General features: G+C 48.8%; 1 protein-coding gene across 3 annotated transcripts in view; it reads left to right on the forward strand.

Moving 5' to 3' along the window:
- Positions 1-24,410, forward strand: part of Sh3pxd2b (SH3 and PX domains 2B) — an 85,000-nt gene that overhangs the window by 22,377 nt on the left and 38,213 nt on the right. For all 3 annotated transcript variants that reach the window (XM_026780326.1, XM_026780327.1, XM_005350365.2), the window contains exons 2-4: positions 4,118-4,198; positions 14,970-15,045; positions 20,467-20,543. In XM_026780326.1, the coding sequence (XP_026636127.1) occupies positions 4,118-4,198; positions 14,970-15,045; positions 20,467-20,543 (234 nt within the window). The remainder of the gene's footprint in view (positions 1-4,117; positions 4,199-14,969; positions 15,046-20,466; positions 20,544-24,410) is intronic.

The raw sequence follows: 24,410 nt of genomic DNA on the forward strand, positions 1-24,410 counted from the left end.
GTGTGAATTTGTGCATATGTGATGCATACATGCATATAATTATGTGCAGCTATCCCTTGGTGCCCACGAGGGCTTGGTTCCAGCCCCTCTTCTCCCACGGGCCTCAAAACCTGCAAATGCTTATGTGAAATTGCACAACATTTGCATGTAACCCACGCACATCCTCCCATGTGCTTTCTGTATCTCTAGGTCACTTATGATGCTGATACTTGGTACCAAAGGGGATGCCGTGTGAACAACGTTAGGCTATACTGGTGGGAATAAGGACTAGAAGGAACGCGCTGTATACGTTCAGTACAAGCCAGTGCCGTCTACCATTCCCACCCCGCGTGTAAAACCTCAGGCACAGGCCAACCGTGACTGCCCTGAAGCCGAGGTGACTGGCTTCAGTGTAAGAACTTTATCTAATCCTATAGTTCTGTTAGTTATGCAGATCCCCTTGTCTTGCCAGAAGGGTGTCTGGGTGCTGTTTTCAGAGAGGACTCTGGCCAATGGGTGCGTTGTATCCTCATGGATTTATAGTGCTGTGGCATTGCTGAGAGGCCAGCCTAGTCAGAAGTGGGCTGTCATCTGTGTGCCTCAGAGGCTGCATCTCACCGGGAACCCTTTCTCTTTTCCCCTTTCCCTACTTCCGGCCACCACAGTATGCGCGGCTCTAATCCGCCCTGTCCTCCCTCCATGAAAGGCTGACACCTCTGAAACCATGAGTCCACACTCTCCTTTTATGTTGTTTATATGAGGCCATCTGTCACAGTGACTGGAAAACTAACACGGTGACAGTTAGGACAGGGTCTCACTGAGTAGCCCAGGCTGGCCTTGAACCCCTAATTTTTGTACTTCAGCTTCCAAGTGCGGGGTTGCAGGCTGTACTGTCATGCCCAACTTTGTTGGTGTTTTTCATCTTATCTGTGCTAACAGATTCACAGTTGTGCTACGTTGCTGTGACAAAATGCCTGAGGTCACGAGTTCTAAGAAGGGAAAGCTCGCTTCAGCTCAGATTTCCAGGGATTTGTGAGGACAACATTACCATTGTGGGAGTGTGTGGTGGAGCACATTGGCTGTGAAGAGAAAGACAGGAAGGGACAGGGTTTTTAGCATGTGCTTTAAGGGCAAACCCCCAGTGACTTAGCTTCCTCCTTCTGGGCTCCACCTACTGATGGTTGCACGGCAGGCTGGCGACCATGGTCCTGGTGAGGACACTCACCAAGCGATGATGTGGCTTCTCATCACTGTCTGGTCTACTTTTCCCCAGTGGCTGGTGGCAATGTCATCTTCTCTCCAGCCTTCTTGCCATCCATCTATCCACTCCAGTGACTTGTCTGACCAAGTCTGTTATATGCCTCTTGTAACTGAGTTAGTAGTTTTTCTGTTCATGAGTTCCGAGGCTTTTAAAAAGACATCCCATATAGATGCCATTTCTTCACTTGGCTTTCTTTTGTGCGAGCAAATGCTTGTCATGCAATCATTCCTTGCATGGTGTTCTCCCACCAGGCCTTTTCAGGGGGAGATATATTATAATGCCAGTGGAGATCCTGAATTCAGTCAGCCTGGCTTGGGTCATGTGCAGGTCCCCTTTTATGCCAGGCCCAGGCAGTGCTGTATTTGGCCAGGCATGGGAAACAGGCCTCCCAATGGCAAAGCAGTGAGAAAGGAGATAATTCTCCAAGAGAAACTGGTACTCAAGCCAAAAAAAGGGGGGAAGGGAACCAGGCGGGAGCATGGGTTGACCACAGCGTGGGAGAATCCAGTGAGCACTGCTAATGTGTATCGGGCGCCAGACAAAGGCTCATTCATAGCTGTTCATTATCGTGCTTGATTCTCAGGGAGGCTGTTGTCTGCATTCCAGAGTGAAGGGCACCACAGCCGGGGAGGCCAGTACCTTGTGAGTGTCCCGTAGCAGCAGAGAGGTGTGTGCCGTCCTCCAGCCCTGAGCTCTCAGGGCCGACCTAGGACCAACCTCATGACAGAGTCTGCCTTGTGCCTAGAAGCACCGCGTGGGATTTGTTCAGGGCTTTATTCCTGTAAGGCGGTGGGCCTGCCGCAGTTGAGTCCAGGACGGACTCATGCGTGAGAAGGCTTTCCATACGTGGGAAGATACTTTGTGTCAATTTTAAGAAAAACAAAATATTCTGCAGTCTTTCTTAATTTTTTTTTTATTTTTCTTTTATTCTTTAATGTTAGTGTCCTTTGCAGCCAGCTAGCCAAACTTGGCTTGGACATCTCCAGGGACAGGGACCTCTGATACTGTTTTCACTTTCTAGGCCTCAGTTTACCCAACTAGAAGATAAAGTCATTAGCTTAGCTGAGTTCTGCCATTTCTTTCCGCTTTGACTTCTTCAGTTTCCATCCCCAGCACCATTATGTGTATGTATATATGTGTGCATATGCACATGTAAATATGATTAATATATGTCTATCACATATGTCAATCATATATCGCACACGCCTGGATTTGATCTCTACACATGGTGTGTGTATCAGATGATCATAATATACCTCATAAATATGTACAAGTGAAAATGATGAGCTATTTTTACTGTAATTATACAGATTTATTATAATTACACATAGCTCTCTGTAGACCAAATGGTAATTATTGGCTCGGGAAACAGGTGTCTGTAGACTTAGCTTCAAGCTGAACTAGATACGGTCAGATCGCATCCTCCAAATTTCCTTACGTTGTTTCGTTCTGGGGCTGACCTCACTGCAGACGTGGTAAGATGGCACAGCCTCAGAAGAGGAGCACTGGTCTTTCTCCAGAGTTTGCGCTAAAGTCCCAGGCCTGAGGTTTTACTGACCCTGATTGGTCTAGCTCAGGTCACATGTTCACCTCTTCACACCACCGTGGATAGTCCCCCCTCTGTTTAAGGGACTGGACAAGATGGAGAAAGAGGCTCCCTGGAGAAAAGTTAATGTACCTTGGTCACACTGCTGACCAGAGACAACAGGGACCCACTGCTGTCCTCACTGAGGTCCTGCCAGCGGACACCTCAGTTTCCCCAAGTTTGTTATCAGTGTATTGTCTCCTGTGTGTGCTGGTACACGTGATCAAGGTCAGAGACGTGTCCTCCTCTGGTTGCTAAGATGACACATGACCTTTATTTTGCTAGAACTTCATATAACTTGGGAAACAGAGGAGGTGGGTGCTGTTAGCCCACTTCCCAGGTGGAGAAGCTGAGACTCGAGGGACATCTGAGTTGGCCTGAGTCCTCACTGGCGGAAACACCAGGGCAGCTCAGTATTCAGGCAATAAAGAGGTTGAGGATGCAAGTGCCCTTCTCTTTTTTTTTTTTTTTTTTTTTGGTTTTTCGAGACAGGGTTTCTCTGTGGTTTTGGAGCCCGTCCTGGAACTAGCTCTTGTAGACCAGGCTGGTCTCGAACTCACAGAGATCCACCTGCCTCTGCCTCCCGAGTGCTGGGATTAAAGGCGTGTGCCACCACCGCCCGGCAGCCCTTCTCTTGATAAACGTGAAGGTTTGAAGAATTACTCCAACAGAAGAACCACGTGGGGAGATTCAGGTGCCCTTACAGTGCGGGGAGTGCAGCTGCCCCACGCTGACCTTGTCCCATCCCTGACAAATCTGCAGGCAGGGGCTATCATTCCCCTTCTGTTAAGGAGGGCGCTAAGGCTCCAAAACAAGGGACTGACTGGTCCAGCTGGTCCTTGGTCAAGCTGAGTTTTTCTGGATTTTTCCTGCCTCAAACTCCTCTCATGGATGGAGGATTTTCTTAGCCTGTTTTGTTCTATTATAATAGAATGGCACCGGGTAATTGGAGGGTAATTGGTAAAAATGGACATTTATTCTTTGGAAACTGGGAAGTCTATGGCCAAGCGACTGGCGTCTGACGGGACCTTTATGGTGCTAATCATAGTAGAAGGTGGATGAGAGATTAGGAGGGGACAGGTGGACTAAACTCACTTTTCTGAGAAACCCACTGGGCATCGTGAACCCACCCCCGAGCTAATACCTCTAGCCCATTGAAGACCTCTCAAAGGTGCACCTGCCGACACCGTTCCATGGGGGTGAGATTCCCAGTATCTGGACTGGAAGAGGATGCTTCCCAACCCTGTCATCTCCCTGTGGTTAACACTCATCTCCTCTGTCCCTCCCTGCAGGTCTACATCATCCGAGTCACGTGGTCCAGTGGTGCCACAGAGGCCATCTACCGGCGCTACAGCAAGTTCTTTGACCTCCAGGTAGGCGTTTGTGATGGGGAGAAGGTGAATGGACTTTCCCTATGCTGTGACTTTAGAGCCTTGTCTTTTCATGGTCTTGACTCTAAATTGACATCTATTACTTGGAGCCTAAATATGGTTTTTGATTACCTTATGTTTTGACACATTTAACTGAATAAGAGGTACTGTTGACTGCCCCTGAAGTGGGGGGGGCGGGCAGTCTGGAGGTCACACATGGCTCTAGAGCCATGTTGAACCACGTTTTGTACAGTGACCAGGTGGTGATCCAGGATGCTGAGTCTGTCTGGACACCTTATGCACTGGCTCCCCAGCCCCACCTGCTAGCTTTTACAGTACTGCCTCTCACCTGGGATGCTACTCTGTGCTCTCCTTCCTGAACCATTGGCCTGGATGACTCTTCCTCTCCGGGGTCCCCAGCTTCTGGAAGCCTTGTCTGACTTTGTTCTTTGCTCTTCGGGAGCTATTACCCCTGGCTGTGAGCTTCTTCATACTGATGTTCTCAGCTTATCTGTCTCTTCTAGACTGTGACAGGCATGGGTAGGGACCATGTTTCCCTCATCCTTTCTTTCCTTAATGCTTTTATTCAAGGCCTGGCACAAAGCACATGCTTACTTAGAGATTGATGCATGTTTGCATGAGTGAGTATGTGAATGAATGAATGAATGAAGCAGTGAAGCAATGAATGAATGAACGAATGAACAAACGAACAACATGCACCACCAGTCTCACTGTGAGCTGGGGAGCATGCAGACAGCTCAGTTGGATCCATCTTCACTAGCATTCCACAATGCTAGTCCTGGGCCTGTAGCTTCATCTCCATGCCTCCAAAAGCAGGCAGCTCCAAGGTGGCCGGAGAAGTCAGGGTCCTTCAGGAGATGATGTGGCAAAGTTCTTTAGACAATGTCTGCCTCAGACACTAGGGGATGTTCCTGGCTGCTGTGTGCTGAGGGTCCAGGGCAAGCCTCCATCCCACAATGGATGCGTGGTGTCTGCCCTACTAGTGACAGAACCAACTCAGGTTTGCTTTGGGTATTTCAGCAGGGTGGTTGACTGCCCTGGGAGGAGAGGGCTTCCAGGCTTCCTGCTCCACCTATTGCAGGGCTTTCACTCTGTCATCTGACCTGACTTCTTCGTCTGTGTTCCCACTTCAGTGGTGTTGGCTTCATCCTCTCTCACACGTGATTGCAAATGGCTCCAGCAACTCTGGGCTCGTGCTCTGTAGGAAAGATTAACAGTGATTTCTCACATGTGCTGCCAGTCACTCCGTGTTTCATTGGCCCAGCTCTATGCCAATCACTATGACAACCAATGGTCTTTCCTGGGTTGCTCTTCCACCCTTGGTATCAAGGGCATAGTCTGGGTTGGGAAGGAGAATCTTGGGTTCTGGTAATATTAACTGCAGGTATCCTTGACTACATAGACCCAAGCTGTTCCTGACAGTGTGGACTGGAGACTGTCTGGAGCCTGTGTCCCACTCTGGTAAAGGAGGGCAGACAGCAATAGGCTGCTGACTGCTTTCTCCTGTGCAGCTAAAACAGTCTCTAAATGCCTTCATGACACACAGTCAGGCGCTGCTGCATTGTGTAAGGTGAGGGAGATACCAGCCACTTAATCATTTAAAACATCACGAGCTCATCTGCGATGCTTTGTGTTGAGCAGCATGTAGCCACATCTAGCGGGGTCGCATACAGTTATTTTCTGCTGCTCTGCTGCAAATGAACCAAATGTAAATAAACAGCGGGGCTGTCTGGAAAACTCGCTGTGGGGCTGGGATGCCGCTAAGTGGGAGAGAATACGTGCTTCACACGCACAAGCCAGGAGTTTGATCCCAGCCCCGTGATAAACAAACTAAACCACCGTCTAGAGTGAGCAGATAGGGGAGAAGAAAACACAGGAAGAGGAGGCATGGGCAGCGGTGATCCCTGGTACCATCCAGTGCCCTGTGCAGGTGCCACAGCCCATGTGAGAGGGACTGATAACACTCAGGGCTGCTCTGCCCTTCCACACAGACGGGTGATAATACAGGTGACCCAGAGTTTTTGTCCGTTGCTAAGCTGCTGTTCCAGGCAGTGGCATCTACTTTGGGAGCTTTGCCTTGGCATGTGTTCATGGGCTCCTTGCCAGCCTGGCACCTCCAAGAAAGACCCAAAACAAACGCTGCTATGACCTTGGGAGTACCTAGTGTCTACTGGCAGCTCCTGGCCATCTGTCTTGTGACCTCAGGACCCCTGATCTACCTGCTCTATTTTCCCGCTGGCCACTCTAGAGCAGCATCTCGCTTGCCCATGGCCAACACGCTCAGCATCTGTGCTCACGTCAGCCCTTTGGTCTCCGTCAGCTGTCCTTCCTGCTCCAGGAACCTGGAGTCCCTAGGTGCTGGTTCCACTGAGAGGATCTGGTGATCTTCAGGATCCTGGGTCAGACTCCATCCTAGCCTGTCAGCCGTGGAGAGGAGCAGGCGAAGCTGGACCAGGGAATGCCAAGGTGTGAGGGAGCCCTGTGAATGTGTTTGAATCCTGGCACGCTGAAGCGTGTGGCGAGACTGTTGCTTATTCCCTATTTCAGCCTGGCCAAGGCTGAAGACAAACCCAAGTTCAAGATTCAGCTTTCCCTTCAGGTCTCAGCTTGGTGTTACCTCTGCCCTTTTCTGAGCCTCCGTTTCCTCCTTCACTTTGAACGGGAGCGAAAGAGCTTCCATCATGTACTTGTTAGGACAGCAGAGTGAGGTGGACATGGCTCGGCGCGTTAGCTGTCATCTGTCCCTCTCCACAGATGGGACACCTACAGTGACCGCTCTTCCTGGGTCCGACTATAGGTCTTCCCAACTCACTAGACCCCTGGTCTCACTGATTTCTTAAAAGTCAGTTTTTCTTCCCAGCTCGGTGTAGTGATGATTGGGGGTTTGCTGGGGCAGAATTGGCTGCCTCAAGTGGCCGTCCCTGGCATGGTGAAGCTGTCCAAAGGCCCGGCTTCATCCAGGTTTAAGGAATCCCAGATGGTGTGGGGGCAGAGTGGCAAAACCATGTGATTCTAGGGGGTCCGGGTCAAGCTAGAAGCAACCTCCCTGTATCCGTATCCACCCCAGAGGGGTGTGAGAGGTCAGGCCATTCAATTCGGCTGTCCCCAAGAACTAGGCAAGAAGACCAGCCCATGTGGGGCCATAACACCCTAACATTTAGATGATTTCATGATTCCATGTCCCATTTGGCACACAGCCTTGATTTTTTTTTTTTTTTTTTTTTTTTAAGAAATGGTTTGGCTCACAAAGTGAGGGAAGGGCTAAGGCTTGGTGAGGAGGAGCAGCTGAACTGGTGTGAACTGGGGTGGTGTAACAGGAAAAACAGAGAACTCAGAAGACCTGGGCCCAGTCACACCCAGCTGTGTGGCCTTGGCCCCACCCCTTTACGTGGTGTGGAAAAATGTCAGTAAAAAGCCAGCATTTCCAAAGCTCTGTCCATTCATTTAACCATCACGACCAGTTTATCAGATTACACGGATGAACGCAGGCTCAGAGAGGTTCATTCGCTTGCCCAGCCATAGAGCTAGTACAATAGTACTTGGATTTGAGACTGTGATACCCAAGTCCCTGCTTTTAGTCACTCTGCTCTCTGTTGCTGCTTTTGCTACCAGCTATGAGTTAAAATTGGTGATTGTGCCCAGAAGGGAAGGGGACAGTGGGCAGACACTGGTTGTTAGGTATTTTGGGGGGGTAATGAAAGTGTTCTAGAATTGGACAGTGGTCATGACTGCATGCTGTGTAAATACACAGAAAACTGCTGAGTGCTACATTTTGAAGGGTCATTTGTGGTATGTGAGGTATAGCTCTTTTCTCCTCTCCTCCCCTCCCTTCCCTTCCCCCCTCCCCTTCCCTCTTCCCCTCTTCCTTTTCCCCTCTCTCTCTCTCTCTCTCTCTCTCTCTCTCTCTCTCTCTCTCTCTCTCTCTCTCAACTATAAGAAAGCCCCGAGCTGCTAAATATGGTTGGATGACTGGCAGACCCAGGCTGTTTGGGATCAGCAGAAAGATAACGGGAGGACATGACAGCAGTTTCTTGAGGTTCCAGACTTTGAAATTTGACAGCTGGGCTTCAGTCCAGCCCAAGCTTCAGTTTTTGTCAGACTGTCATGGCACAGACAGCAGAACCCAGCTAGGTTGAGTTATCTCAACTCACGTCTGTCAGCTGAATTAGCTGAGAAATTCAAGGACTTTCGGCTTTGGATACAACTAGGCCCAGGGCCACAGTGTCAAAGACACTGTGTCTGGTCCCATGCTGAGGTGCATGGCAGCAGCTACTGCTTCAGATGGTGTCCACATCCGTTACTTTGGTGGGGGGGAGAATGTCCCCTATGGCTTAATCTTGTCTTGGACCATAGGACAAGGTGTTCAAGACCAGCACAGGGACAGAAAAACAGGATCAACATCTTGATGATGTTTCTGGATACCAGGTGCCCGGCGGAATTGAGGAGGATAGCAGCTGCCCCCAAGGGCTTTGGGGAATCCAGAACCGCAGGTGTCCACTCTGGTAGGGTGGAAAATTTAAGCAAAGGAAACACTGTAAAGACTCGTGGTAGAAGGAGCATGGCCCAGGCTACTTCATGGGAAAGGACATTGTCACCAGCAAAAATGACTCCATAATGAGGACTCACCTTCCTGATGCTTTAGAAAAGCTGTCCTCCTATGGTCATGTCTGCCACTGAGACTTGACATCAGGCCATGTGTCTTATTCATGTGAGGCTGCAGGGGACAGAATAGAGCCCTGAGCTTTGAGTAGGAACCCCTGATGTGAGGTCCAAACCCTCGGACAGGTCACTCAGCCTCGGCTGTTGCTGTAGAGTGGATAAGGATGTCTTGGAGGAAGCAGACATCCAAGGCAGGCCTGGGGATGAGTGACTGGCGTGCCCACAGTGCTCAGGGAGGCACCCAGCAGAGGTGCATTAATATCAACTGTTCTTAGCCAGAACTGTGAGGTGCCCATCTTAAATGCCATCTCACTAAATCCTCCCGCAGGAGATCAGAACCATGGCCATTTCACAAGTGGAAACACTCGAGTTTAGAGGGAGTCACATGCCCCAAACAGTGGGATTGAACCACCACCTCCCCGGAACCCAGGATCCTTTGGATAAAAGGTGGACTTGCCCTCAAAGTAGGTTTATGGCCACATCTCCCCACTACAGCTTGAGCACCCCTGAGTCCTTTACGAATAATCCCAAACATGGGTCCACCTCGCACTGTGTTAGGCAACCTTTGTACTCTGAGTCCTCCAGACTCAGTATGTTCCCCTGGAGGAGGGTCACAGATGTCACTGGAGCTCTACAGAGAGACCCCATCTCACAAAAATGAAAAAAAACAAAACAATTCTGATACCGGCTGTGATGATTGAACCCTGAACGCTGTGCACTGACCTGAGTAAGGCCAGAGAGAAGAGGACAGGTGTTTCACTACACCTGTACCAGGTACCCAGAGTAACCAACTGAGTCACAAGGTGGAGGCGGTGACACCAGGAAGGGCGAATGGAGAGCCATTTGGTGCTCTGGTTGATCCAAGACTGTGGAGATGGTGGAGGAGATGGGCACCCGCAGAGTGTACATAAGGCCACAGAACTGTGTTCCCAGATATGGTTGAAGGCTGTATTGTATGTTGTGTTTGTGTAACACAATTGAAACATAAAAGCAAGACAGAGCTGGAGAGATGTCTCAGTGGTTAAGAATACTGGCTGTGCTGGGCGGCGGTGGTGCACGCCTTTAATCCCAGCACTTGGGAGGCAGAGGCAGGCGGATCTCTGTGAGTTCGAGACCAGCCTAGTTGTACAGAGATAGTTCCAGGACAGGCTCCAAAGCCACAGAGAAACCCTGTCTAAAAAAAAAAAAAAAAGAATACTGGCTGTTCTTACAGAGATCCTGAGTTAAATTCCTAGCATCCATATGGTATCTCACAACCATCCATAATGAGATTTGATACCCTCTCCTGGCATGCAGGCTTACATGCAGACAGAGCATACATATTCATAAATAAATAAATCAAGCAAAAGAACCAGCCACCCAGACCACTAAATTACTCCCAAATCAGTTTCAAAGCAGTGTTACTTACAACCCCCTGCAGAGTGTCCCTCATTTCCCAAATGGCCACACAAGCTCTATGAATGCAACTGGTGGAGGAAGCATCAGGATTTCACCTGAGCTGTCTGCTCCAAGGGGACTTACCCAAGGTTGGACCAGTGGTGTAAAAGCCAGTGTGGACATTTGTTAGCAATGTAGCCATTCACTAGTCAGTGTAGGCACTCGCTAGCCAGGGTGGACACTTGTTAGTCAGTGTGGATGCTTGTTAGCCAGTGTGGACACTCGTTAGCCAGTGTAGACGCTCATTAGTTAACCAGTGTGGACTCTTGTCAGCCAGTGTGGACACTCAGTAGCCCGTGTGGACAGTTGTTAGCTCATGTGAACGCTTGTTAGCCAGTGTGGACTCTTTCTAGTCAGTGTGGACACTTATTAGCCAATGTGGACACTTGTTAGCTAGTGTGGACAGTCATTAGCCCGTGTGGACAGTCATTAGCCAGTTTGGATGCTTGGTAGCCAGTATGGACACTTGTTAGTCAGTGTAGACACTTACTAGCCAGTATAGAGATCCAGAGAAGGTCTCAAAGGTACCAAGAGAACTGAATGGGCCTTGTTACTGTGCGTTTTTGACAACACGCTTCTCCTTGGTGGTGTTTCAACTTTTTTTTTTTTGGTTTTTGGTTTTTGGTTTTTGGTTTTTGGTTTTTCGAGACAGGGTTTCTCTGTGGTTTTGGAGCCTGTCCTGGAACTAGCTCTTGTAGACCAGGCTGGTCTCGAACTCACAGAGATCCGCCTGCCTCTGCCTCCCGAGTGCTGGGATTAAAGGCGTGCGCCACCACCGCCCGGCTAGTGTTTCAACTTTTAAAATTGAGAAGGGAAACAGAAATAGATAGCATTAGTATCAGTTTCAGAGCTCCTATAGAGCATCCCCATTGTCTCAGTGGAGGTGGGGGTTCCTTGGACTTCCCACAGGGCAGGGAACCCTGATTGCTCTTGGGGCTGGGGGGACTTAATTGGGGGAGGGGGAAGGAAATGAGAGGCGGTGGCGGGGAAGAGACAGAAATCTTTAATAAATAAATAAATTAAAAAAAAAGAACAGAGCCCCTGCAGCTAAGACTGATGGGAATGTGCTGCTCGCCTGTGCACAGAATATTAAGCTTTCCTTGTCTCAAGCTGGTTTTCCATACCCATGTAACCCTGAAACCAGCTAAAGATACTAAAGACATTAGGAAAATGGGATTAGACAACAGTGTTTGGACAGGCCACGCGGCTGCTTTGCCGTGTGACTTAAGGTAAATTCATTCCCCTCTCTGCCCTCAGGTTTCCTCATCTGTGACTTGTAGCATTTGCTTCAGAGAGTTACTGTAACTGAAGGTGTTAACTGTCAACTGCTGTGCACTGTTGCCTGTTACTATTATTTTATATTAGTAATATGACCATATTCATTAAGGTTATTTAACTGTCCTCTGAAGTGATCTACTGAAGAAAAAAGTTCTCTCTGTTGAATTCATTGATTCTTTTTCATTAAACTTTTGTGTTTTGAAGTATTTTTCAGTTCTCCATAAAATGCCTTGGAAACTCTAGAGTATTCTTGGGTACCACCCACACTTGCCAGTCTCCCCCACTGTTAGCATCCATTCTACCGGTGTTTCTTGAAAGCCTGCTATGTGCTGGTATAGATGCACTCTTCAGAAATGAATCCATCTTTCCAAGGAGGCCCACAGTGGCCTTAGCAGTCAGGGAAAGATAGTGCACCAGATATTCCTGTCCCCATGCAGGACAGAGTAGGGACCCATGATGGACAGCCACAAATAGTGCCATGGATAACAGAACCCGGGGTAGCCCTGTGGCTACCGCGGTGAATCTCTTGCCTAGCATGTGCAAAGCCCTTGGCTCCATCCCTAGCACTGCACAAATCATAAGTAAAATCCACAGTTAAATAAATCCTCTACCCCAGGCTTCTGGAAGCCTGCAAGCTCCAGCTGCCCTGCAAGCCCAGCTACACTGAAGCTGGCCCTCTGCCCCAGGAATTTATATAAAATAGCACAGAAGAAGCCAGGAGCGCCAGCCTGACACCTGTGTCCCCTGCCCTCTCTGTATCTGCTCAGCAGTCTTGCAACGACAGAGTCCCCTGGCCTTGCCACACTTGGGCTGTTCCTTTGCCTCTCAGACCTTGTGTGCTAGTGTTCACAGTATAGGGGTCTGAGGAGGTGCGGGGAGGGGATCCCTCTGAGATGCAGTACCTGCCTGCTCCGTGGACACATTTCTTCCTTTACCTGTGTGCCTACTCCCTCCTGGACCCTCATTTCTCCTGGACTTTTCCAGCAGAGAGACAGTCTGGGAAGTCAGGGGGATGATGTCCCTGAAGCATACAGGTGGGGGCGCTTCTCACCTGTCGGCCATTCTTGGCAGGCCCTTTCCATCTGCTCTGGCTTCCTTGTGAATTAGGATAGATCAGGATATGCTTCTGTAACAAGTAACCTCAGGGTTTTCTTAGTGGTAGAGTACTGGTTTAACATGTGGGGAGACCCTTGGCTCAGTCCCTAGCATCACCAAACAAAGGAGGGGTGGGGACCGTCATGTACATTATTGAGCCAGGCATGGTGATGGTGGTGGTAGCGGCAACGGCAACACGCGCCTTTAATCCTAGCACTCAGGAGGCAGAGGCAAGTAGGTATCTGTGAGTTTGAGGCCAACTCTGGCAGCTAGTTAGCTCCAGTATAGTCAGATCCTCATAATGAGACTCTGTCTCATAAAAACAAAAACAAGAGCAACAAAAACAACCCCACCAAACAGCAGGGCAACTTGAGTCCCTCATGGGCAACCAGGCCGTGGGCTGGACCGTGGGCAGGGTTGCTGAGGCTCTGCACCCACCCCACCCCACAAGACCGCAGATGGCAGGGAATGTGGGTCCCTCACTAGAGCTGGGTGTGGGACTGGGATAGAGAACAGCAAACCTCCACCCTGAAGCATCACGTGCTGCTGATCAATCATTCGACGTGGCCCGCTTCAGAGGAATGGGAAAGTCAATTCAACCATTGGTTCAGAAACATGGGACGTAACTGCAGGCAGCCCAGCCCAGCCTTAATTTTAACACAGTGCAGTGATAAACTCTCATGATTGAGGACCAGAAGAGAAGATCCTTAAAGTTACATCAGAACACACAAGAGTTAAGTGGCAGATCCTTGTAACTTTGAGTTACCTAGCCAAAAATTTCATTAGTTTCTTTCTTTTTCTAAAATTAATTTTTTTTTACAAGGTCTCACTATGTAACCCTGGCTGCCCTGGAACTCACTATGTAGACCAGACTAGCCTTGGCTCTGAGATTAAAGGTGTGTGCCACTGCACCCAGCTTCCCTTCTGTTTCTTAAAATATCAGAATGCGGTGGTTTGAAAGAAAACAGCCCCCAGAGGTAATGGGACTATTAGGAGGCGTGGTCTTGCTGAAGTAGGTCTGGCCTTGTGGGAGGAAGTTTGTCACACTGTAGGGGAAGACTAGGCGATCTCTTTTGCTCAGACTTTACTCACTGTGACACTTAATCTACTTCCTGTTGCCTTCTGATCAAGATGTAGCCAGTACCATGTCTGCCTGCATGCTATTGTGCTCCCCACCGTGATGATAATAGACTGAACCTCTGAACTGTAAGCCACCTTAGCTAAATGTTTTTCTTTAAACGAGTTGCCGTGGTTGTTGTATCTGTTCACAGCAATAGACCCCTAACTAAGATACAGGTTTTCGTGGTATGCCCCCAGCTCTATCCTCTCTCCCTGCCTGTTTCATGGTTTTTCACACACTACTTCACAGTCACCAGATTGTTTCCCAGGCTCTTTTAGAGACTGCTTATCTTCATGGCTGGCTCTTAGCACGCTACATAGCACCAGGCTGGGCTCTGCTGAGCAGGTCGGGGATTTCGGAGTAGCTCAGGAATAGAATGCTGTCATAAGCTTAGGCTTACCAGGTGAGGGATATTTTAACACACCTGTCACTTCTCAAACTGCAGAACGACCTGCTGTCTGTGACAGAGTTGTCAGGCTGTTGTTCACATTCTAAGTCCTATGGCTTAAACCCTCCAGGAACCCCAAGAATGGTAGGTAGCCTGCAGAGATGCCTCAGTGGCTAAGATCATGTATTGCCCATGCTTGCAGAGGGCCCAAGTTTAGTTCCTAAAACCCTCACCAGAAGGCTCACAACTGTCTGTAAATCCAGCTCCAGGGGCTCTGGCATTTCTGGCCTCTGAGAGCACCTGCACGCATAAGGCACAGATGTATATACATATACACATAGTTTAAAATAAATCTTAAAAAAAAAAAAAAACTAAGGGGGCTGGAGAGATGGCTCAGTGGTTAAGAGCACTGCCTGCTCTTCCAAAGGTCCTGAGTTCAATTCCCAGCAACCACATGATGGCTCACAACCATCTGTAATGAGGTCTGGTGCCGTCTTCTGGCCTGCAGGCATACAAGCAAACAGAATACTGTATAAATATAAATAAATAAATAAATAAATAAATGAATAAGTAAATAAATAAATATTAAAAAAAACTAAGAATGTTCTCCTGCATCTTTGAGCTTTCACGGTTGGGGAGCTGTGCTCAGTTGCTTCACACGGGCCTCAGGTCCAGCCTCATCGCCATTGCCTCTGCTTTACCTATCCTTTTAGGATGTCAGGTAATGTCTATTTTATATTGTGAAAGGTTTTTGCTCTTCTTCCCTCCCTGTTTAGATGCAGATGTTGGACAAGTTCCCCATGGAAGGAGGGCAGAAGGATCCTAAGCAGAGGATCATTCCGTTTCTGCCAGGTAAGGTGCACACCTTGGACAGGGCCAGCCTGGCCCCTGAAGAACAGCTCCCGAAACAGCACAGAGCTCATCTCCTCTCTCACAGTGGGAGGGGCATTGTTTCTCTCCTTGTTTGCTTTTCTATTGCTGTGATAAAAACCACAGTGAAAAAGCAACTTTCGGAGGAGTTTATTCCATCAGTTACACTTTTCTGTCTCAGTCTATCATCAGGGGAAGATAAAACAGGAACCGAAGCTACACCGTGGAGGAAGCTGCTTGCTAGCTCACCAGTGGCTTGCTGAGCTAGCTTTCTTATACAGCCCAGACCACCTGCCCAGAGGTGGCTCCACCCACAATGGGCTGAGCCTTCCACATCAGTTATCAATTAAGCACACGTCACTCGCACGTGTTCACTACCACAGGCCAATCTGATGGAGGCAGTTACTCAGCTGAGTTCTCTCTTCTGGGTAGCTCAGTTTGTATTCTGTTGACATGGGCAAAACCATGCCAGACTGAGCAGCACAGCTCCACTGACAGGAATCGCAGCCAAAGGCAGGAATGACTAAGAGTGGGCATGTGCCACTGACTAGCTGTGAGACCTTGGGTAGCATCCTGCCACCTAGGATGCTCAGCTTCTCCCAGCTGGAGTGGGAGCCAGAGCACCGGGGTTTTCACAGTCAGCAGCTCGTTGGTATAACCACTGTGTTCATTTTCTACTTCCTGTGTCACACGTTACCAATAGTTTAATAGCACAGTATAATAGCTATTATTGCCTCAAAGTTCTGTGGATCAGAAGCCTTGGCAGGCTCAGCTGGGTTCCCTATTTACCCTCACAAGGTCAAAGCCAAGGTGTTAACCAGGCACAGCCTCCTACCTGGAGGTTCCAGAGAAGAACTCCTGTCCAGTCTTACTCGCTCACATTGTGGTAGAATCAGTCCCCTACACTCTGCTTGATGGCTCTCAGCTGGGGCCCTCCAGCGTCTGGAAACTGCCTGCATTCCTCATCACAGGGAGCCAGTGATGGGACATAGAAATTTTCTGGCACTTACAATCCCTCCAACCTCTGGGTCAAAGAAAGCTGTCTGCTTGGAAGGTTTTGTGTGGTTTCCAGGCTGATCCAGGGTAATGTAAGGCATGGACTATCCCATCGTAGCCACAGACTCTAGGGATTAGGGCAGAACATGTTGGGGTCATAGTACAAAAATCTACCAAGCACCTTGAGTGCCAGGTGTTACAGCAGCTGCTGCAGAGGGTGCGGTGCAGTCTTGGCAATGCCAAGGCTTTAGGTGAGAAAGAGAGATTGTGCAGAGACAGAACCTGCTCCAAGCTTCACCGACTGCCACTTACAGCTGTCACTGGATACCAGCACTGGGCTGAGTGCTTCACACGAATTACCCCCCGTTCATTCCCTACAGGGAATCAGTACCACGCCCCTGTTACAAAAGAGGAACCAGGGCCCCGAGAAACCACAAATGGCATGCATGATTGGCAGACCCTGGATGCCAACAAAGGGGTGACTGGCTCCAAGCTTCATGCTGGAGTCACTTCCAACCTTGGCACCCTGGACGCACACACAGCCCTAAAACCTTGGCAAATGATTCAAGAGCATGTTGATTTCCTGCCTTGTAAGTTAGAGATGAGAATGATATTATAAAGATGGTGCCCATGAGGACTGTGTATGTCTGACAGGTCGCTGAGGGCCATTGCTCACTTGCTGCTGTTACACACAGATGATGGGCACATGGACAGTCACCCTAGTCTCAGTACCCATGGTTTGAAGAGCTCACCATCTCCCTCCTTTCTTGGGTCCCTTCCACACAGTCGGTAGGTTCTCAGAAGCTATGAGCTCAACTGGGATAGCTGTGTTTGCTAGGCCCCCTCTGCTGGGAAACTCCTTTGCCAAAAAAAAAAAGAAAAAGAAAAAAGACAAAAACCTAGCATTTTTAATCCCTCCACTGGGATAGCATCAACCACACTGGAATTTTTCCCCCACTAGAGAGAACCCCATGTGCCAGCTGCAACAGCCAAAACTCAGGGCTGCAAAAGCACGTGCTCTGGAGTCAGCCCTCCTCAGCCCCGTGACTCTAATCCCTGTTCCCAGCCTCCCCCCTCCCCTGCACCTCTGTTTCCACATCTGTTAAATAGGACAGGGAATCTGCTTCACAAAGTCCAGTTCCTGGGCACAGAATAGACTGAGTAAAGAGGAGAGTCTTGGTCATTCCAGAATGGAACCCCCAAAGGCAGGCCCCCCAACTCTCCTCTTGTTGCCTTTATGGAATAAGCAAGAATGTTCAAGTTCAGCCAGACTTTCTTCAAGAAAGATGGGAGCAGTAAGCCTTACTGTAGCTTTCTCCTGGATGAAAGGCAAAAGTCAGCTCTGGAAACTTCCCAAGGCAGAGAACTTGAGCCTGACCCTCTCCCCAGCCCTTAAAAGCCTTTGTGGTTACGTAATTCTTTTCCAGCAAGAATTCATGCAAATGCTGCTCTCAGGGCCTAGCCCCTTTGTCCTTGTGCCCACTTTCAGCTTGAGATCCCCAGGGGTCCCAGGACCTCTGGCCCAACCCTTCAGAGCTCACCTCTTAGCTTTTCTCCAGGCCAATGCCTTGGGCAGGAAGTAGGTCTCCTCTCCTGAGGTCAGGTCTCTACCCAGACTGCCTTGTCAGCAAGACAAAGGCAAGTTTCAACGTTAGCACAAAGGGGGGGGAGGGGGGACGGACACCAGTCTGTGTGGACTTTCCATCCCAGCAGGAGCTGGGGAGGCCAACTTGGCAGAGGATGCAACTTGAAAACTGAGAATTGCAATTTGGCCTTTTTCCCCTGTGGAAAACAAAGCCGCTCATTCCCACCAAGGCCGGTCTCTCTCCTGAACACCCTTTCCACTCCAGTGTGGAGGCATCCCCACCATCCTTCCTGACCCTTCCATCAGACCCAGACCCTTGCCCATGCTGGCTGTCCTCCCTCTTCAGAGAGGCATCACCAACAAGTAGGAACCACTGAGAGCATTGGTCAGGCTGCCTGGTACCTGGCCTGAGTGTATCCTGGCTCTGACGTGGCTGGCTGGCCTCAGAATGCTGAGGGTGAGAGAAAGGATTAGCGTGTTCTTTAACTAGAGTGTCACGCATCCCCAATTTGCTTGGGGGCTGGTGAGTGCGGAGTAATTACTCTCCTTTGTAAGCTCTACCAAGGGCCAGGCTCTGGGTGTGTTGTGGAGGTGACCTGAAAGAATAGACTCTGTCCCAGTTCTCAGACTCCAGAAGCCATTGGCTCTCCAGGCTCACAGTGTAGGAGGGATTGGCTGTAACCATCTAGTGAGCTCTTCTACTGCTACAAAGTATCTCCAGAGGTCCCTTTAAGGCTACATCTTTGGTCCTTGTGTCAACCCCAGGAAACCCTGGAAGCACTGATGAATTACCACCCTTTTTGGCTCCTTCCAGGGTGAAGCCTCAGCATTGGGCTCTGGCTTCCTTTACTTTCCATTGCGTTGATAACCAACGCCATAACCGAACACAAGTTGGGGAGTGAAGGGTTTATTTGGCTAAGACGTCCATGTCCCAGTCTATCTTTGAGGGAAGTCAAGGCAGGAACTGAAGCAGAAACAGGAATGCTGCTGCTCCCTGGCTTGCTCCCAGCTCATACGGCCACCTTTGCAAGGGTGACACCTCCCATAATCTACAGGACCCTCCCAAATAAATCATTAATAAGACAATACCCCATAGGTTTGCCTACAGGCCAATCTTATGGAGACATCTTCTTACTTGGGCCTCCCTCTTAGGTTTCTCTAGCTTTTGTCAAGTTGGCAGCAAAAAAATAAAAAATTGCCCACACAGACTCCTTAGTTGGGCGGTGGCTTTGAGACAAGTCCGCTGCCTGCGCTGTAGGTTGGCAGAAGCCATGCTACTTGTAAATGCTCTGAGCCCGCTTACTACCTTTACAGTAAGAAGCCTATATGCTGCCGTCCTCCCTGGATGTGCAGAAGGAAATTGCCACCAAATGGGACCACATTCGTTTTGGTTGAGGCTGGGATCCTCTCCCACTTTGAGAACCAGACGAACAGCAGAAAGCCTCGGCTGCCCAGGGCTGTACTGTAGCACCCCCGCTATGCCGTAGCACCCTGCTGTACCGTAGCACCACATTCCTTCCCAGTCGTGAAGCCTCACAGGCTTGGGGCACTTGAGTGGAGTCTAGATTGCAAACAGCCTTACTTGCAGAGACCAGTGAAAATGAGGAGGAGGGCTATTTGGTTGTCACTGTGACTGGGGCTGGGAAGGCCGCTGGCTTGGATCTGGAGTTGAATCGGAAATGATGGGTTGGGGACAGTCCTGCCCTGGAAAGAGCACCTAGAATCCCAGCAGAGCCTACTGGCCGCCCCCACCCCTACTCCAGTTCCCATAGGGATGGCTCATTGAGGAAAGCAGGTTGTCACCACTGTCCCTCTCTTCTGTGGGAGGACGTTTTTATGGTTCCAAAAGCGATAAATAAGATAGAAGCTTCAGGAAAAGCTTGGATAAGAAAATATTACCTGTGCCTGCCACTCAGAAGATGGAGCACTTCAAACCCTTTGGTGTATTAGCTCCTGGATTTTTCTTTTCTTGCAAGCATGGGTAGATCAGAAAGGCACAGAGTCATTAAATAGCTCACAAGCTCACAAGCTTGGACACTTAAGGCATGAATAAGGGAAGGAAGGGGGACTGAGTTTCCGCTCTGAGCTGCCTCTGCAGCCTGAGGGTCTTGGGTTGCACAGGCTCAGCTTGGAGGAGCCCTACCTGCAGGGGTTCTTCCACATGATTTCACACAAATGCAGATGCTAGAGAGGGGACCTCAAGGAAGGAACAGGTAGAGTAGTGGTTACCTGAGCCTGGGAGAGGGTGGGAGTGGCTATCCATAGGAGAAGGCGTGGCTGCTGATTCTGCAGCACAGCCTGGAGCTGCTCCTGACAGCTACAGATTGGATTTTTTTTTTTTTTCAAAATAGCTGGCAGAGAAGCTTTGGGGTTTTTCTGACAGGAATGAGAAATGCCGGAAGTGAGGGCCATGCCAGTCATCCTGATCACTTTAATTGCACATATCACTTTAATTGCCCATAAATATGTATGGTGACTGTGCCGTCAACTGTGTTTAACCTACTCCTGGTGTGGAGGTGTGGCTGATTCCATCACAGAGCATGCATGGGCTTAGCATGAACAAGGCTCTGAATGCAATCCTCATAAAACTAAAACGCTCTCCCCCATGAGCCTCATTCTCTCTAGCCATTGTGCTACAGCAGCAGAGTTCAGAGGACCCAGCTTTGCCTCAGCTACCTGAACTATCTCCCCGTGCAGCCTGGAGATACTGAGGGCAGCCAGGAATTTTGGGACCACTCAGGCCCTTCCCAGACAGCCACTTGAGGTGGCAGGGGGCAGGTCACTACTCTCTGCTATGCTGAATGTGTTCTCATCTTCTGCAGGCAAAATCCTCTTCCGCCGCAGCCACATCCGGGACGTGGCTGTCAAACGCCTGATACCAATCGATGAGTACTGTAAGGTAAGCTGGGATGCCAGCACCATCTTCCCTCGTGGGTGTTCTGTTTGTTTTCCTTTCTGGGTGCCAAGTGTTCATGGGAAGGTGGGAAACAAAATAGAACAAAACATAAAATTCCCCACGCTACTTTGAAATCAGCCAAAATCCACTTTCAGCGCCTGTGTGGTGTTACCCTGGGCATGAATGTTCCAATCAGCATTCAACCCCCATTCTTTTTTTTTTTAAATATTTATTCATTATGTATACAATATTCTATCTGCATGTATGCCTAAAGAGGGCACCAAACCCCATTACAGATGGTTGTGAGCCACCATGTGGTTGCTGGGAATTGAACTCAGGACCTTTGGAAGAGCAGGCAATGCTCTTAACCGCTGAGCCATCTCTCCAGCCTCCTCAACCCCCATTCTTGATGGAGCAGCTAGCCTCTTGCTCCCTGAATGCGCAGAGGGAGGCCTGCCTTTTGGTGATGTTGAACTGGACTGGAGTGGAATGGTCGGGAAGGAAGCATGTTTTCATTTCCTTTGCTTTCTCTGTGAGGTGAGCATAGTCAGATCACCGGATGCAGGTGCCAAGTGCAGTCACTGGTTGTGTCTGGAGCCAAAAGTGGAGTTAAGAACGCACTTCCACTTGGGCTGGGGCGATGACTAAGTCAGCAAAGTGCTTGCGACACAAACATGAAGTTCTGAGTTTGACTGAGCACCCTATTTTAAACGCTGAGAGTGGCATTAAGTGCCTGTCATCCTGAGTGTAGGAGTGGAGACAGGCAGGTCCTGGGGGCTCACTGGCCAGCCAGTCCAGTCAGCCAGCAAGTACTGGGTTCTGTGAGAGACCATGTCTAAAAACTGAGGTGGAAAGCAGTCAAGAAAGGCAGCCAATACCAACCACTGGCCTTCATCTGCACCCATCCGAGCACATGTACACATAATATATACCACACACACACACAAACACACATATCTACACGGAGGGGGAGATTCTGCTCACGCCAGCTTCAAATAAAAAGTAAAACTCTTAACAGTGTACTCAACCAAAAGTGCAGGATTCGTGCACTGAACTGCAGAGCATGGCCAAGCAAAGTTCAGAGAGCTCTAAGTAAAGCTGGCTGTGGTAATGATAGCCTGTATTCAGAACTCTCCGTGAGTTCAAGGTGAGCTTGAACTCATAGTTCTAGGTAGCCAGCCTTGTATACTGAGAGCCTATCTCACAAACAAACAAACAGAAACACTTCTAGCTAAATGGAAAGGCATGCTGTACTCTTAAGTTGGAGGAGTAGGAGTTTTGAAAGCAGCCATTCTTCTAAAAATTCTTTCTATATGGACTGAATCCTATAGAAATCCAGCATGCTTCCTAGTGGTTGTCTTAGTTGGGGTATCTACTGGTGTGAAGAGACACCATGACCATGGCAACTCTTATAAAGGAAAACATTTAATTGTGGTGGTTCTCTTACAGTTTCGGAGGCTCAGTCCATTGTCATCATGGCCGGGAGCATGGCAGCATGCAGGCAGACAGGGAGCTGGAGAGGTAGCTGAGACTCCTATACCTTGCAGGCATCTCAGGAAGTTGACTGAGACACTGGGCAATATCTGAGCATAGGAAACCTCAAAGCCCACTCCCACAGTGACACACTTCCTCCAACAAGGCCATATCCTCTCCAACAAAGCCACATCTCCTAATAGTGCCACTCCCTATGAGATTATGAGGGTTAATTCCATTCAAACTACCATAATGGTGCTAACAAGATCAACTGTGTGTGTGTGTGTGTGTGTGTGTGTGTGTGTGTGTGTGTGTGTATGCAAAAGACCTTGAACAACAAGTCACATTTGCCATTTTCTAGACTCCCTACAAAGCTGCAATAACCCAGACTCTGTGGTGCTATCCCAGGATCCATGTGCAGATCAGGGCACAAAGCTGTGAACCAGGAGTAAATGTTCCAAAATGCCAGGCTGAGTGATACTCAGTGAGATGCAGAAACAGGTTGAAGAGGGGAGAGTTTTTAATATACAGATGGGACAGCTAGCTACTGCATAGTTTGTCGGGGCCACAAATCATCACAGACTTGAGGTTTCAACAGCAGAACTTGGTTTTCTGTCACTTCTGAAAGCTAAAATGCAAAGAGCAGGGTCCCCCAGGCCTTGTCCTTGGCTTATAGTTAGCTATCTGTGACTGTACAGGACATGTTCTCTTTATGTACCTGTACCCTAATCCAGAGGATGCCATTTATATGGATTAAGGCCCCCTAATGATTTTGTTTAATCTTCAATTACTTCTGTAAAGACCTGTCCCTAAATACATAGATCCTGAGAGGTGAGAACTTTAATATACAGATTTGAGGGTGAAAGGAGGACACTGTTCAGCCCACAGCATCCGTACACATGCAAAAATACAATGCACTTGAACCCTTATTGCATATTCTATACAATGATCAACCTCAAAGGGGTCACAGGAGCTTGAGAGATGGCTCGGCGGAGAAAGTGTTTGCTTCTGAAGCAGGGAAACCTGAGTTTGGATTCCCCAGCACCCATGTAGAAAGCCAGATGTAACCGCGTACATCTGTAATCCCTTTGCTGGTGAGGATAGAGAATCTCAGGGGCTCAATTGACCGTCGAGTTTAGCTGAATTGGTGATGTCTAGATTCAGTAGACTATCATCTCAAAAACCAGGTGATCAGTGATAAGGGAAGACATCCAGGTAGACTTCTGACCTACACACACACACACACACACCCATGCACATGCACGTGAACATGTGTGCAAGCATGCACAGAACGGACCACAGCCCTAAATAAAAGAGCTAAAATTATAAAACTTACAGAAGAAAATGTGGAGGGGATCTTCATGACTCTGGTTTAAGCAATGAGTTTTTAAATGTTTACACGAAAAGTAACAGTCCTTAAAAATTAAATTTGGTCAAGTTAGCCATCATCAAACCTATTGACAAACTTCTCTGCCAAAAAAATGAGATGCAGGCATAGTGGCACACGCCTTTAATCCCAGCACTAGGCAGAAACAGGTGGATCTCTGTGGGTTCAAGGCCATCCTGGTCTACAGAGTAAGTTCCAGGACAGCCAGGGCTACACAGAGAAACCCTGTCTCAGGGAAACAAAGTAAATAACACTACTAGAAAAATTAAAAGATGTGTCATAGACAGGGTGAAAATATTTGTGAATAACATTTGTAAGGGACTTACTGAGAAGATATAAAGAACTCGTGATAATTCCAGCATCTGGGAAGCAGAGGCAGGCAAATCTCTGAGTTTGAGTCAGCCTGGTTACAGAGTGAGTTCCAGGACAGACAGGGCTACACAGAGAAACCTTGTGTCAGGAGAACAACAACAACAAAAAAAAAAAAACAAACAGCGACAAAAGAAAAAGCCTCCTAGAGCTCCAGAATAAGAAGACCTTGGGGAAGTGTTGTAGGAGGCCGCTAGTTAGTTCCCAGCTGCTCAGCCCCAAAATAACCACACAGAAACCATATTATTTGCAATACTGTTTTGCCAATAGCTTGAGCGTAATTCTGGCTAACTCTTATATCCCAAACCAGCCCCATCTCCATTAATCTGTGTATCGCCACCTGGCTGTAGCTTACCAGGTAAAGTTCCAGCATCTGTCTCCATTGGGACTCCATGACTTCTCTGTGACTCCGCCTTCTTTCTCCCAGCATTCAGTTTAGTTCCCCCCACCACACTCCCCAACTACCCTATTACAGGCTTAAGCAGTTTTTTTTTTTTATTACCCAATGGCATTCACAGCATACAGTGGGGAATCCCACATCAGGGAAGAACTTCAGCAGGACCCTCACTCAAGAAGGGACAGGGATTCGATAAACCTGTGAGCTGGAGGTGGTAGTGCACAGCTTTAATCCCAGCACTCAG

Source organism: Microtus ochrogaster, chromosome 7 (assembly GCF_000317375.1).
Source record: "Microtus ochrogaster isolate Prairie Vole_2 chromosome 7, MicOch1.0, whole genome shotgun sequence".
Lineage (NCBI taxonomy): Eukaryota > Metazoa > Chordata > Mammalia > Rodentia > Cricetidae > Microtus > Microtus ochrogaster.